Consider the following 15,904-nt stretch of genomic DNA (forward strand, 5'->3'; position numbering starts at 1 on the left):
AAAATGTTCTTAATTAATGACATCTAGAATGATGAATCTTTTCCAGAAGGTTTTCAACTTACTTTGCCAAGATCCATTGGAGGAATCACTGTCTATGGAAGCTATAGTCTTACAAAATGTCTTTCTTAAATTATAAGACTTGAGAGTCAAAATTACTCCTTGATCCATGAGCTGCAGAACAAATGTTGTGTTAGTAGGCATTTAAAAAAAAGTTAATCCCTCCATCAGGGCTCTTGAATGACTAGATGCACTGTCAATGAGCAGTAGTATTTTGAAAGAAGTCTTTTCTCCTGAGTAGTAGGTCTCAACAGTCAGCTTAAAATATTCAGTCAGCCATGCTAGAAAAAAATGTGCTGTCATCCAAGCTGTGTTGTTCCATTGATAGAGCACAGTAGATTTAAGGGTCCTAGTATTTTCAGAATCGTAAATGAGCATTGGCTTCCACTTAAAGTCACCAGCTGCATTAGGTCCTAACAAGAGGGTCAGCCTGTCCTTTGAAGCTTTGAAGCTACACATCGACTTCTCTTCTCTAGCTATGAAAGTCCTAGATGGCATCTACTTCCATAGAAGGCTGTTTTGTCTATGTTGAAAATCTGTTGTTTAGTGTTAACTACTTTCATCAACTAACTTAGCTAGATCTCTGGATAACTTGCTGCAGCTTCTACATCAGCATTTGCTGCTTCAACTTGCACTTTTATGTCATGGAGACACCTTCTTTCCTTAAACCTCATGAGCCAACATCTCCTAGCTTCTAACTTTTCTTCTGCAACATCCTCACCTCTCAGCCTTAACAGCACTGAACAGAGTTAAGTTCTTGCTCTGACTTAGGTACTGACTTAAGGAAATGTTGTGGCTGGTTTGATCTTCTATCCAGACCACTCAGATATTCTCCATATCAATAATAAGGCTGTTTTGCGCTCTTATTATTCGTGTGTTCATTGGATTAGCATTTTAAATTTCCTTTAAGAACTTTTCCTTCGCATTTACAACTTGGCTGTTTGGCACAAGAGGCCTAGCTTCTAGCCTACCTTGGTTTTCAACATGACTTCCTCACTAAGTTTAATCATTCCTAGTTTTTTATTAAAGTGAGAGCCATGTGACTCCTCCTTTCACTTAACACTTAGAACCCATTGTAGGTTGGTCCAATCACTAGTTGGTCCAATTTCAATATTGTTGTGTTTTGGGAATAGGAAGGCCTGGGCAAAGGGAGAGAGATAGGGGAATGGCCAGTCAGTGGAATAGTCAGAATACACACAACATATATCGATAAATTTGTGGTCTTATATCATGATAGTTTCTGGGACTCAAAAATAATTACAACAATAACATCAAAGATCACTAATCACAGAGCACCATAACAGAATAATAATAATGAAAAAGTTTGAAAAATTGTGTGAGAACAAAATGTGACAGAGGCACAAAATGTGCCCATGCCATTAGCGAAATGGTGCTGCTAGATTTGCTCCATACAGAATTACCACAAACCTTTCATTTGTTTTTTTTTTTTTTTTTTTTGAGATAGAGTCTCGCTCTGTCGCCCAGGCTGGAGTGCAGTGGCGTGATCTCGGCTCACAGCAAGCTCCGCCTCCCAGGTTCACGCCATTCTCCTGCTTCAGCCTCCTGAGTAACTGGGACTACAGGCGCCCGCCACCACGCCCGGCTAATTTTTTGTATTTTCAGTAGAGACAGGGTCGCACCGTGTTAGTCAGGATGGTCTCGATCTCCCGACCTTGTGATCCGCCCGCCTCGGCCTCCCAAAGTGCTGGGATTACAGGCATGAGCCACCATGCCTGGCCCTTTCATTTGTTAAAAGAGAGAACAACGAAAAAGCAATGTCTGTGTAGTGCAAAAAGTCAAAGCTCCATAAAATGAGGTATGCCTGTAGTTTGATTTTGGCAATTATTTCACAATGTACACATATATCAAAACATCAAGTTGTATACCTTAAATACAGTTTTTATTTATTTTTTATTGTACTTCTATAAAGCTGAGGGAAAAACAATCTCTTTGGTTCAATGGTCAGACTGACATCATACATTTCACAGAGAAGACCAAAAGTAAGGACTTCTTAGTTGTAAAAGTACATTCAATACATCATTTTGTTAAATCTTTATAACAGTACTATGAGGAACAGAGGAAGGACAGGTATTCTTTGACCCATTTAATAGAAGCTAAATAAGACTTATAAATAGGAAGCATCATGCCCAAGGTCACAAAGCAGGTCAGACTTCTCCCTAGGTTTAGGACTGCAAACTCAAATGTCTACAAAGCTAGATCCATGGTGTATTAGTCTGTTCTCACACTGCTAATAAAGACATGCCCGAGACTGGGTAATTTATAAAGAAAAAGAGGTTTAATGGACTCACAGTTCCACATGCCTGGGGAGACCTCACAATTACGGTAGAAGGCAAGGGGCAAAGGAACATCTTACATGGCAGTAGGCAAGACAATGTGTGCAGGGGAACTGCCCTTTATAAAACCATCAGATATGGTGAGACTTATACACTATCACCAGAAAAGCACAGGAAAAACCCGCCCCCATGATTCAATTACTTCCCACTGGGTCCCTCCCATGACCTATGGGGATTATGGGAGCTACAATTTAAGATGATATTTGGGTGGGGACACAGCCAAACTACATCACATGATATAATGAGCAAAGTGGCCAGTTGGAAGAGCACTGGTAACCACTGCATGAGGGTATTTAAGGAGGGAGTAGCTTCCAGCTTCAGCAAATGACTACCAGTGCTGCCATGTCTTCAGAGGTGTTGTTTTTTGTTTGTTTGTTTTTTGTTTTGCTTATCTTGAGAGTTTAAACTCTAAACACAAGCTCCAATCCAGACTTTTAAGTTAAACGATAAAATTTTAAAATGTTGTATTAATTAAAATACAAAACAAACAAACACTATGAGGGCTAAGTACATTTAAGTCACAATCTGCATCCTCTATCAATTTTTAAATGTTGGCTTAAAATATGAAACAAACATTATGAGGGCTAAATACATTTAAGTCACAATCTGCATCTTCTGACCTACGGGTTTCTGCTTTTCATAAAGTGTTCTGCTGCTTAGTACACCAGTTAAGGGTTGGAGTAGTCAAACATTTGGCTACAAGAACAGGTGTACTTGTTACCTAAAGTTAGGTCTGGTTGTTTATAAACATCATATACCATATTTTAGCTTCCAGGTTTTCTTGAATTATTCCCATATTTCTGCAGTATTTATTAATATACTTATTTTTCAAACATTTACATATACTGATGTATTAAAATATGTCATTTAATAATCAAAGAAAATGTATTACCACTTTTTTGATGTTTGGGACTTAATTAGGTGACAATAATCAGCAATGAGAATAGTGATTGAATGCCATATAGTATATTTTACGATTTAACAATAGAGACAATTTAAAATTTTAACTTGTTCATTTAATTTTCTTTATACTTGTTTTACATACACTGGTTATATACCCAATTCTTAGAGATAAATTTAGTTTCATTCTGGGACATTATTCAGTATGGCCACAAACCAAAATCATACTGCATCTGTTTCAACCACAATTGTGAAGCTAGGAATTAGTTTTTAGCAGCTTTGATATATAATTTACATACCATAGTGTAAAGTTCAGTGGTTTTTATATATTCACAAGAGTTTTACAACCATCACCACTATCTAATTTCAGAACATTTTCATCGTCCAAAAAAGAAACCTCATACTCATTAACAGTCACTCTCCATTCTCCCTTCCCTGCAGCCCCTGGAAACCACGAATCTGCTTTCTGTCACTATGCATATGTTTATTCAGGACATTTCATATAAATGGAATCATACAATATTTGACCTGTTGTGATTGCTTCTTTCACTTAGCATAATATTTTCAATGTTCACCCATGTTGTAGAATGTAACAGTATTTCAATTTTTATTGTTAAATAAGATTCCATTGTATGGATATACCACATTTAATTTATCCAATATCAGTTGTTGGACACTTGGGTTGCTTCCACTTTTTGATTTTTATGAATAATGCTGCTATGAATATTTGTGTACAAGTCTTTGTGTGCAGATATGTTCTCATTTCTCTTGGGTATATAACCAGGAGTGGAATTGCTGGGTCACATGGTAATTCTATGTTTAATATTTTGAGGAATTGCCAATGTTTCCAAAGCAGCTATACTATTTTACATTTCCACCAGCAATGCATGATGGTTCTAATTTTTTTCATATTTTTATCAATATTTGTTATTGTCCTTTTAAAAATGTATTATTATTTTAGTTATTCTAATGGGTACGAAGAGGCATCTCATTGTGGTTTTGGTTCGGTTTTCCCTAACTATTAACAATGTTGAGCATCTTTTCATGTGCTTTTTGGTCATACGCACATCTGTTTTGGAGAAATGTCTGTTCAAATTGTTTGGTCATTTTTAAATTGGGCTATTTGTATTTTTACTGTTAAGTTGCGAGAATTATTTGTATGTTCTGAATACAAACCTCATATAAAATACATGATTTGCAAATTTTTTTTTTTTTTTTTTTTTTGAGACGGAGTCTCGCTCTGCCGCCCAGGCTGGAGTGCAGTGGCCGGATCTCAGCTCACTGCAAGCTCCGCCTCCCGGGTTCACGCCATTCTCCTGCCTCATCCTCCCCAGTAGTTGGGACTACAGGCGCCCGCCACCGCGCCCGGCTAGTTTTTTGTATTTTTTAGTAGAGACGGGGTGTCACCGTGTTAGCCAGGATGGTCTCGATCTCCTGACCTCGTGATCCGCCCATCTCGGCCTCCCAAAGTGCTGGGATTACAGGCTTGAGCCACCGCGCCCGGCCCATGATTTGCAAATATTTTCTCCCACTCTGAGATTGTCTTTCTTCATGGTGTCCTTTGAAGTATAAAAGTTTCTAACTTTGATGAGCTCCAATTTATTTTTCTTTTGTTAGTTTTGCTTTTGGTGACATATCTAAGTAGTCATCGCCTCATTCAAGGTCAAGAATATTTACTTATATGTTTTATTGTAAAAGTTTTATTAGGTTGGTACAAAAGTATTGCAGTTTTTTCCAACCTAATATAATTTTATATAATTTTAGCTCTTACACTTAGGTCTGTGATTCATTTTGAGTTAATGTTTGTATACGGTATAAAGTAAGGGTCCAACCTCATACTTTTGCATGTAGATATCCAGTTATCCCAAGCATCATCTGTTGAAAAGACTTTTCTTCTCCCATTGAATCATCTTGGCACCCTTGTTAAAAACCAATTGGCCATAAATGTATCTTACACTTGGGAATTAACTCCTCATCCAATCCCTTATAGTCACTGTCTTACATTGGAGCATTGCATATATGTCTGTTTTTCTTACTCAAATATAAAATTCTGTAAACTATAGCTACACATTTTGTATCTCCCATAGCCCATAATCATATTTAATAAGGCTCCTTATTTTGCATTTACAATACAAATAGAACTTTCTAAAAATTATTTTGGCACAATATACTCAGAGTGCTGTTAGTTGCATATGAGAAACCCAAAATAACAGTGGCTTAAATAAGGTATGCTTGTTTCTCTCACATAAAATAATTCAAAACTAGGCAATCAGAGTTGATTTGGCAGCTCACCGAATTTATCTGTATCCCAGCTCTCAGCCCTACCATCCCCAGAACAGTCCCCTGTCCTTAAGGTACTGAAAAGCCACTAGAGCTCTAGCCATTAAATCTGCAGGGCCAAGTGAAACTAGAGAATATGGTCTTTACTGGGGAGCAGCAATATGTCCAGCTAAAAATCAGGATTCTAAGTAGAAAGGAGGGATAGATATTAAGAGGAAATCAGCATTCTCTACAGCAGGAATAAGGGGGTAACTTTAAAAAAAAAATATCTTTGGGACTAAAGAGAGTTAGGTATTTAGGAAGTTCCAAAGTAATTCAGTATCTCATAGCTGCCCCTGTACCAATGGACTTAGATAAGCCTGGGATGAATGTGGAGCTTGTTCTTTTTTTTTTTTCCTGATTAATTGGTTGTTCTCTATTCTAGAGTGCAGGGACTGCTGGCAGGAAAGCATTATATTACCTCAGCTCTTACAAGTTGTAAGCTATACTCCCAAGTTATCCTCATTGAGAAATGGTGTCAGATAATCCAAGTATAGTCTACCCTATTAGTCTCAACTATAGGAAACAGAAGATCCAACCCTATAAGGGACAGAAGGTCTGTGCGGGTTAGTCTGCCAACAAACTTGGGCTAAGAGGTGAAATGAACTCTACAGGAATCCTAATATCATCCAGTGAGAAGTCCAGAGCTGTTTGTCCAATACTGTGGGACTAGCCTGATACAGGTCAAGGATAGAGAAGAGAATTAAGAATGAGGTGCATATTCACACATTTAAAAATATTATATATGAGGCAAATGACTCTAAAATTAGCCACCTATGTAACAACTTCTAGAAGCCCTACCAGTAAAAAATGCACAGTTACCATGAGGTGATGGAAAGCTTTCCCTCTCTTCCCAGTAACGAGAACTATAGATGCATCTCATTTGCAGAGGCTGGCCCCTCCCCTTATATCCATGGGTTACATGAATGGGTCCTAGAGATGTGTTGATTTGCTTGACTTCCTCCTATTCTCTAGCATTATTGTTTTTTATAGTAAATTGTTCACCCTTGATCTGTAGAAGTGTGAAATGAAATATGTTAACAATGGTTATCTCTAGCAGATTAGATTACAGTTGATTTTTGATTTTTTTTTTTTTTTAGATTCTGTGTATCACCCACATTTTCTATAATCAATACGTATTATTTCCTAACTAGACAATGTTATAAATTTTAAAATTAAAAAAAAATCAGATCAGAATCTTTAAAATATGTATACTATTTAGGAATAATGAACAACAGACTCTCTGTCAATGGTACACCCAAAGCCACTATAGAAGAAAAGAACAAACTGTTAACAGAGAACTCAGAAATAAGATAGGAAAAACAATTAGATGCAGATATAAATAACTTTATTTTCACAAAATTTTAATAAAACCATTTATCTTGGCAGAGGAGAAAGCTAGTATTTATCAGTTGTAAGGCTTAATTCTTAATGTACGAAGAAAAAACATACTAGCCATATGAAACACATGTTTCTCTCCTTAACTATTTTGTGGTAAATTAAAAGATGTGAAATGAGATAAATAGTTGTGAAAGTGCTTTATAAACTTGAAGTGCTTTGCAAATCCAATACTGTTACTGTCAGAAGACTACCATATTCTACCTCTGGTAACTGCTGTGTGACTTGTCATAGGGGTCTCATATTTACACAAAAAGTAAATTTCCAAAGGTTTTGAAGACTCTTCCCTTCTCATCACATGTAAGTAGTAAGGTATCTCTTGGCTGCCAATGCAGACAACTGCTTAGTGTGGTATTTCCACGTTAGCCTTATAACACTGCACTCTGAAAAGCACAGTGCAGCTTAAATCCACAGTGGATACAATCATTGTCTAACTTCAGATATTGAGAAATGTTAGAAAGCATCAAGTGTTCTGGTGTTTTTAAAAGACCCCAGAAAGAGATTCAAAAACATGAGCAAAGCTCAGCATTTGTAGCTCTGTGTGAATTCAGCTGCTCCAAGTTCTTAGAAGTCCTAAGGCTACTCAAAGGGTTGTTTAGGTGAAGATGGATGATGCCTTCCCTGAATCATCAGCTGCCACTGATAGAGTGAAGTGAGATGGAATAGTGGGCACAATCTCATTCATCCTACTCTATGTAGCCTAATGGGTCCAGAATTTAGCATCACTATTTTACACCGGAAAAAGATGAGATTATGAGGGGTCAGGGAGGCTTTGAGTTTTTGCTCTAACTTCACACTAATTAAGAATGTGATCTTGGGTAAGCCACTTTAACCTCTGTCAATGTCAAATTTCTTATCAGTAAAATGTGACTATATGAGACAATAAATTTGAAAATACTTTGCAAAATTGAAAGTACCAGGGAAATAATTCTTCAATCCCAAAAGGTTGTGAACATTACTAAAATTTGCCACATGGAAGAGCACACACCACAGAGACATAACTGTGATCATAAACAGATTTACAAAAGTGGTATTTCATTACGGAGGGTCATAGGGCTGATAAAGACAAATGCATCACCAACCTATGTCCGAGGTCATTCAGATTTTCCTAGGAAACACAGAGCTTCTAGCTGAATTATCTCTGGATGGTATGGAAATTGTCCAACAATATATTCCTAATTTGAAAGGAACAGAACTGAATCTTGAAGCACCAAGAGGCCTTTATAGAAACGGACAAGAGATGAATTAACATAGGCATCAAGCTACAGACCAAATTAAAGTTTTACAAAACTGTGAAAGAGGGTAAGAAGAAATTTATGGGAAGCAGACTCCTTGAAAGTCAGCTTTGATGGACTGACAATATGTGCAACACATTGAGCAACCTCTTAGGTAGGCAGCTTCAGGGACAGGGGCTGCCCTTTTGAAAGGACTTGGGCCACTCTTGAGTCTAAGAAGCTGTCACAAACAATACTAAGCAACTAAAAATAGCTTCTTGTTTAATAGTAAAATTCTGCATAGTAAAAGGAGAAGCAGGAGGTATGACACACGTGGTAGTTAGCAGTCTACTACTGACTATTGCCACTATAACCAGGAAAGCCAGCTGATATGTCAGATGTGAGAAAGCGAAAGTATGTCACAGTGAATGTAGTTTTTCCCCCAAGTATTTCAAGAAAGAAATGAAAAAGCCAACTTCTATAATGGTGCCTACTGTGCATTAGTAGAGATATACTAGGGGTCTAAGAACTCAGTTTTCTACAGGGTCCCAGAAATATAGCCATATATTGCCCCATTCTCTAATGGAAATAGCCAGAGAAATATAAATATCAAGACTGGAGAACATCAAAGACCTCATTGGAAAAGCCCCCACATAGGAAAATGTGTGGGCCTGAATTCTTCCATTCTGGAAGGGTAAAGGCCTGAGTGATGATGCTGGGATTAGACACTGAAACTCTTTAGAGAAGCAAAACAAGTATAATAAAGCTGTACTTTATTATATTAAATAAATGACACACAATACCAAATAGCCTTCCCTTTATAACAGTGTTAATGTGATTTTGATCTGAAATGTAGAGAGACATTTTGCATTTTTTCGTAATAAAGAGTTTATGAGATTTGGCCCTAATCTGATCTTTTCTTCATTTTTTTTCTACTTGAGGGACTACAATCTTTATTTTTGTTTTATATTCTCTGAACATTACCTAATGCATAGAAAACTTACTGAACCATTTTTCTCTGTTCTTTGTAAAAGATTACAATTGACTGTTCCTTAGACTGCTTTAATCATTCCTGCCTATGCACCCTCCTCAAAATCCAGTTTAAATTAACTGTTCCTTATTCGAAATTCCTTATATCCACCTCCCTTGGGGCAGCAATCACCTATCACCTAGGACTACACTTGTGTATGCATATATCTTCCCTATTACAAATCAGGTTCTTTGAGAAAATACAAATGGTAAGAAAGTGGATTTTTGGAGTCAGAGCATTCTCTTTTCAAATCCTTGTTCTGCTCCTTACTGGCAATAAGGGCTGAGTGACCTAGAGCAAATTACTTAACTTCTCTGAGCCTCAGTTTTCTAATCTGCAAAATAGGAGCCATCACTTCACAAGTTTGTAAGACTTAAATTAGACTAAATGCCTGCCTGTACACTGTTCTCTTTTCTCTCTTTCTATATACCTGAAGGCATTATAGGTGCTAGATAAATGTCTGTTTAAAGACCAGACAATATTGTCTTAAACAAACAAACAAAAACACAGACAATATCATCTTTTAAAAAAAAAAAGGTCAGGTAAGAAATAAATAAGGCAGTAGAATGGAAGCTTTACAAGGACTCTCTCTGAGAGAGAATCTCCTCAAGTGTCCCCAGGTTAAATTACAAGTATATACCCATACAATTGTTCAGACAGTTTGTGCATGCTACTGAGGATGAATGAACTCCTACCCTAAATATCCCAATCTGACTAAAAAAAAGATCATAACTATTATGGTTACATTCATAGTGTCCCAGGTGATTTAGAGAATAAATAAAAATCCATTAAAGAGGTAAAGACATAAAAATGAGAAACATGGACTGGTTTACACATAACACATACAAAGTCTATTATAAAACTAGCATCAGTATCCTTGAATGCAAACCTTTTTCTGAGTATTTAACAATTGCACCCTTTAAAAAACGTACAATAGACATTAAGACACTTAAACAGATATATAAACATTTTAAAATTAAAACAGCGTAAAATAGTACCTCAAGCTCAATAAGCATTTTATGTATTCTAATCTTAGTATTTCTCTAGCTGACATGTAAGAAGCAATCTATCTTATTGTATACAATTAGCTCATTGTGTGGATAAAAAGGTAAAACCATTCTGAAACAGGAAACCAATATACTTCCTGTTTAATCAACAAATCTAAACATTTATTCTTTTCATCTATTTATTCTTGCTCTTGTCCACCACAATATGCTACTCACATGTTCAGTGTAGTTTTATGACAAAGAGAAAATTTTCATGAGTTACTTTTGTATCCCCACCCCCTTAAAGAAAGGAGGAAAAACTGTTTCATACAGAAGGCGTTAATTGCATGAATTAGAGCTATCACCTAAGTGTGGGCTAATGTAACCATGAGGGATTTCACCTACATCCATTCAGTCAGTCTTTGGGGGTTTAAAGAAATTCCAAAGAGTCATCAGAAGAGGAAAAATGAAGGTAATGTTTTTTCAGACAGGTAAAGTCTTTGAAAATATGTGTAATATGTAAAACATTTTGACACCCCCATAATATTTTTCCAGAATTAACAGTATAAATTGCATCTCTTGTTCAAGAGTTCCCTATCACTCTCTTTAATCACTACTCACAGTAACCTCAACTCCTGCCACAATGTACAGGATGCAACTCCTGTCTTGCATTGCACTAAGTCTTGCACTTGTCACAAACAGTGCACCTACTTCAAGTTCTACAAAGAAAACACAGCTACAACTGGAGCATTTACTGCTGGATTTACAGATGATTTTGAATGGAATTAATGTAAGTATATTTCTTTCTTACTAAAATTATTACATTTAGTAATCTAGCTGGAGATCATTTCTTAATTAACAATGTATTATACTTTCTTAGAATTACAAGAATCCCAAACTCACCAGGATGCTCACATTTAAGTTTTACATGCCCAAGAAGGTAAGTACAATTTTTTATGTTCAATTTGTTTTAATAAAATTCAAAGTAATATGAAAAATTGCACAGATGGGATTAATAGCAGCTTATCTAAGGTAAAGAGTAACTTTAATTTCTGTTTTTTGAAAACCCAAGTTTGATAATGAAGCATCTATTAAAATAGTTTTACCTATATTTTTTACATATATTTGTGTATTGGTGGGGGTGGGAAGAAAACATAAAAATAATATTCTCACTTTATTGATAAGACAATTTTAAACAAAAATGTTGACTTATGGTTTCATTTAAAAATGTAAAACTCTAAAATATTTGATTATGCCATTTTAGTATGTAAAATACCAAAATCTATTTCCAAGAAGCCCAACTTAAAAAACCTTTTCTTGTTTTAGGAAAGGTTCCTAAGTAAGAGGCAGCATAACACTAACTAATAGCACAGACTCTGGGGCCAGATATCTCAAGTGAAATCTCAGCTCTGCCATGTCCCAGCTTTCATGACCTTTGGCAAATTACCTGCTCTCTTTGTGATTCAGTTTCATGTCTACTTAAATGAATAACTGTATATACTTAATACACTTTTGTGAGAATTAGTAAGTAAATGTAAAGCACTCAGAACCGTGTCTGGCATAAGGTAAATACCATATAAGCATTAGCTATTATTAGTAGTATTAAAGATAAAATTCTTACTGAGAAATACAAAGTGAAATTTTGGATTTTTATCTTTTTACCAATAGAACTTGAGACTTATAATGTTATATGACTTATTTCCCAAGATTAAAAGCTTCATTAGGTGGTTTTTGGATTCAGATACAGCATAAGCATAATCATCCAAGTTCCTAGGTTACATTAGGTGTGCAAAGCTACCTAGTAGCTGTGCCAGTTAAGAGAGAATGAACAAAATTTGGTGCCAGAAAGGGCTTGTGCCAGGGTGAATCCAAACCCAGAAAATAATAGGATTTAAGGGGACACAGATGCAATCCCATTGACTCAAATTCTATTAATTCAAGGGAAATCTGCTTCAAACTACTCTTCTGAAAGATGTAAAGGAGACAGCTTACAGATGTTACTCTAGTTTAAACAGAGCCACGTGATGCAACTCCAGCAACATAAAGACACTAGATGCTGTTTCCTGAAGAAAATTTCTCCTCATTGTTCATGCCAAAAACTTAACCCCGAATTTGTAGAATTTGTAGAATTTGTAGTGGCGAATTGAAAGCACAATAGATGGACATATCAGGGGATCGGTATTGTCTTGTCCTACCTTTCCCACTAAAGATTGTTAGAAAGACGATATTATGTGCATAATTTAGGGGGTGGTAGAATTCACTGAAATCTAACAGTTTGAAAACAAAAGTAATGATAAACTCTATTCATTTGTTTAACCCTCATTGCACATTTACAAAAAATTTTAGAAACTAATAAAAATATTTGATTCCAAGGATGCTATGTTAATGCTATAATGAGAAAGAACTGAAATCTAATTCTGGCTCTACCTACTTATGTGGTCAAATTCTGAGATTTGGCATCCTTATTTTAAAAATGGAGATGATCCTTCACTGCCTACTTCAAAAGATGACGTGAGATGTAAATGGGCTTATTTTGGAGAAAATTCTTTTAAATTATAATATACCATAGAAATACGAAATATTATATATAATATAGAACCAGGAGGCCTGTTCAAAAGTCCTTCCAAAGTACTATAATCTTTTATTTTATTGGGACAAATATTTTTGAAATGCATCTTAATGTAGTGATTGTAGAAAAGTAAAAATTTAGACACACTTAAATGTGTCTTGCTCCAGGCTATATCGAGAGCCACTACTACATGATTATTGTTACCTAGTGTAAAATGTCAGGATTGTGATAGATGGCATCCAAGAGTTCCTTCTGTCTCTTAACATTCTGTGATTCTTAACTCTTAGATTATCAAATATTATAATCATAGAATGTGATTTTTATATTTCCACATTCTAACTGATCTGGTTCTAATGATTTTCTATGCAGACTGGAAAAGTAATCAGCCTACATCTGTAATTTGCATTTAGATGCAGAAATGCTAACATTTTGCAAAGCCAAATTAAGCTAAAACCAGTGAGTCAACTATCACTTAACGCTAGTCATAGGTACTTGAGCCCTAGTTTTTCCAGTTTTATAATGTAAACTCTACTGGTCCATCTTTACAGTGATACTGAGAACAGAGAGAATGGTAAAAACTACATACTGCTACTCCAAATAAAATAAATTAGAAATTAATTTCTGATTCTGACCTCTGTGGAAACTGAGCTGATGATAATTATTATTCTAGGCCACAGAATTGAAACATCTTCAGTGTCTAGAAGAAGAACTTAAACCTCTGGAGGAAGTGCTAAATTTAGCTCAAAGCAAAAACTTTCACTTAAGAGATACCAAGGACTTAATCAGCAATATCAACGTAATAGTTCTGGAACTAAAGGTAAGGCATTACTTTATTTGCTCTCCTGGAAATAAAAAAAAAAAAAATGGAAGGGGAAAAGTACCACATTTCAAAGTGACATAACATTTTTGGTATTTGTAAAGTACCCATGCATGTAATTAGCCTACATTTTAAGTACACTGTGAACATGAATCGTTTCTAATGTTAGATGATAAACTAACTGGGAAGTATAAGCTACAGAGTTTGCACCTACCATCTACTAATGGACAAGCCTCATCCCAAACTCCATCACTTTTCACATTAACACAAAACTGGGAGTGAGAGAAGGTACTGAATTGAGTTTCACAGAAAGCAGGCAGATTTTATTATATATTTTTCAATTCCTTCAGATCATTTACTGGAATAGTCAATACTGATTACCTGAAATGCCTTTTCAAATGGTGTTTCCTTATCATTTGATAGAAGGACTACCCATAAGAGATTTGTCTTAAAAAAAAAAAAAAAACCTGGAGCCATTACAATGGCCAGTGGACTAAACAAACAACAACCTTTTTAGAGGCAATCCCACTTTCAGAATCAAGTATTTTTAAATGCACAGGATGCATAAAATATGCAAGGGACTCAGGTGATGTAAAAGACATTCCCTTCTCTCTTTTTATATCCCATCTGCTAAGGTATAAAATTCATGAGTTAATAGCTATCCTAAATAAGCAGCATAAGTACAATAATAGAAAGACATTTCTAAAAGTAACTCCAGTTGTGTCCAAATGAATCACTTATTAGTGGACTGTTTCAGCTGAATTAAAAAAAATACATTGAGATCCATGTCATCTAGACACTGACAGATTCAGTTCCTTATCTATGGCAAGAGTTTTACTCTAAAATAGAAACTCATTCTTAACTCTTGATACAAATTTAAGACAAAACCATGCAAAAATCTGAAAACTGTGTTTCAAAAGCCAAACACTTTTTAAAATAAAAAAACCCAAGATATTACAATATTTAAATAATTATGCTTAAGAGGGTACAGAACACTGTAACAGTTTATTTAAAGAGAATACTTATTTAAAGGGAACACTCTATCTCACTTGCTTTTTGTTCCCAGGGTAGGAATAACTTCAAATTTGAAAAGCTGTCTTTTAAGTATTACTTTATATCAAAATATTTCCTCCTTAGCTTATCAACTAGAGGAAGCGTTTAAATCGCTTCTTTCAGCAGAGGAGCCTAGTTTCTAAAAAGCCAGTCCATAGAACAAAATTTCCAATGTTTAAACTTTCAAAAGTTGTTAAATTCACCTGTATTGATACTATGATAGGGTAGGGGTAGGTATAAGTATTTATGAAGATGTTCTTCACACAAATTTCTCCCAAACAGAAACATGTCCTCGCTTACTCTAGGCTAGTTCTATTCTGCTTTGGGGAAAATATAAGGAGATTCACTTAAGTAGAAAAATAGGAGACTCTAATCAAGATTTAGAAAAGTATAATGTGCATATCAATTCATACATTTAACTTAAACAAATATAGGTACATACTCAGAGGAAAAGCGATCAAGTTTATTTCATATCCAGCATTTAATATTTGTCTAGATCTGTTTTTATTTAAATGTTTATTTGCACCCAATTCAGGGAAAAAATTTTTGTGTTCATTGACTGAATTAACAAATGAGGAAAATCTCAGCTTCCATGTTACTATCATTTGGTATCATAACAAAATATGTAATTTTGGCATTCATTTTGATCATTTCAAGAAAATGTGAATAATTAATATGTTTGGTAAGCTTGAAAATAAAGGCAACAGGCCTATAAGACTTCAATTGGGAATACTATATATAAGGTAAACTACTCTGCACTTTAAAAAATTAACATGTTTCTTTTATAGGGATCTGAAACAACACTGATGTGTGAATATGCTGATGAGACAGCAACCATTGTAGAATTTCTGAACAGATGGATTACCTTTTGTCAAAGCATCATCTCAACACTGACCTGATAATTAAGTGCTTCCCACTTAAAACATACCAGGCCTTCTATTTATTTAAATATTTAAATTTTATATTTATTGTTGAATGTATGGTTTGCTACCTATTGTAACTATTATTCTTAATCTTAAGATTATAAACATGGATCTTTTAAGATTCTTTTTGTAAGCCCTAAGGGCTCTAAAATGGTTTCACTTAAATTATTTATCCCAAAATATTTATATTATGTTGAATGTTGAATATAATATATATGTAGATTGGTTAATAAAACTATTTAGTAAATTTGATAAATATAAACAAGCCTGGATATTTGTTATTT

General features: G+C 35.0%; 1 protein-coding gene across 1 annotated transcript; it reads left to right on the top strand.

The window, feature by feature from the left end:
- The first annotated feature begins 10,901 nt into the window (after positions 1 to 10,901).
- Positions 10,902 to 15,596, top strand: IL2 (interleukin 2). Its single transcript, NM_001112654.1, is given in 4 exon segments — positions 10,902 to 11,048; positions 11,139 to 11,198; positions 13,498 to 13,644; positions 15,486 to 15,596. Coding segments are annotated over 4 exon segments (465 nt in total).
- The last annotated feature ends 308 nt before the right edge of the window (positions 15,597 to 15,904 follow it).

The sequence above is a fragment of the Papio anubis genome, chromosome 3 (genome assembly GCF_008728515.1).
Source record: "Papio anubis isolate 15944 chromosome 3, Panubis1.0, whole genome shotgun sequence".
Taxonomy (NCBI): Eukaryota; Metazoa; Chordata; class Mammalia; order Primates; family Cercopithecidae; genus Papio; species Papio anubis.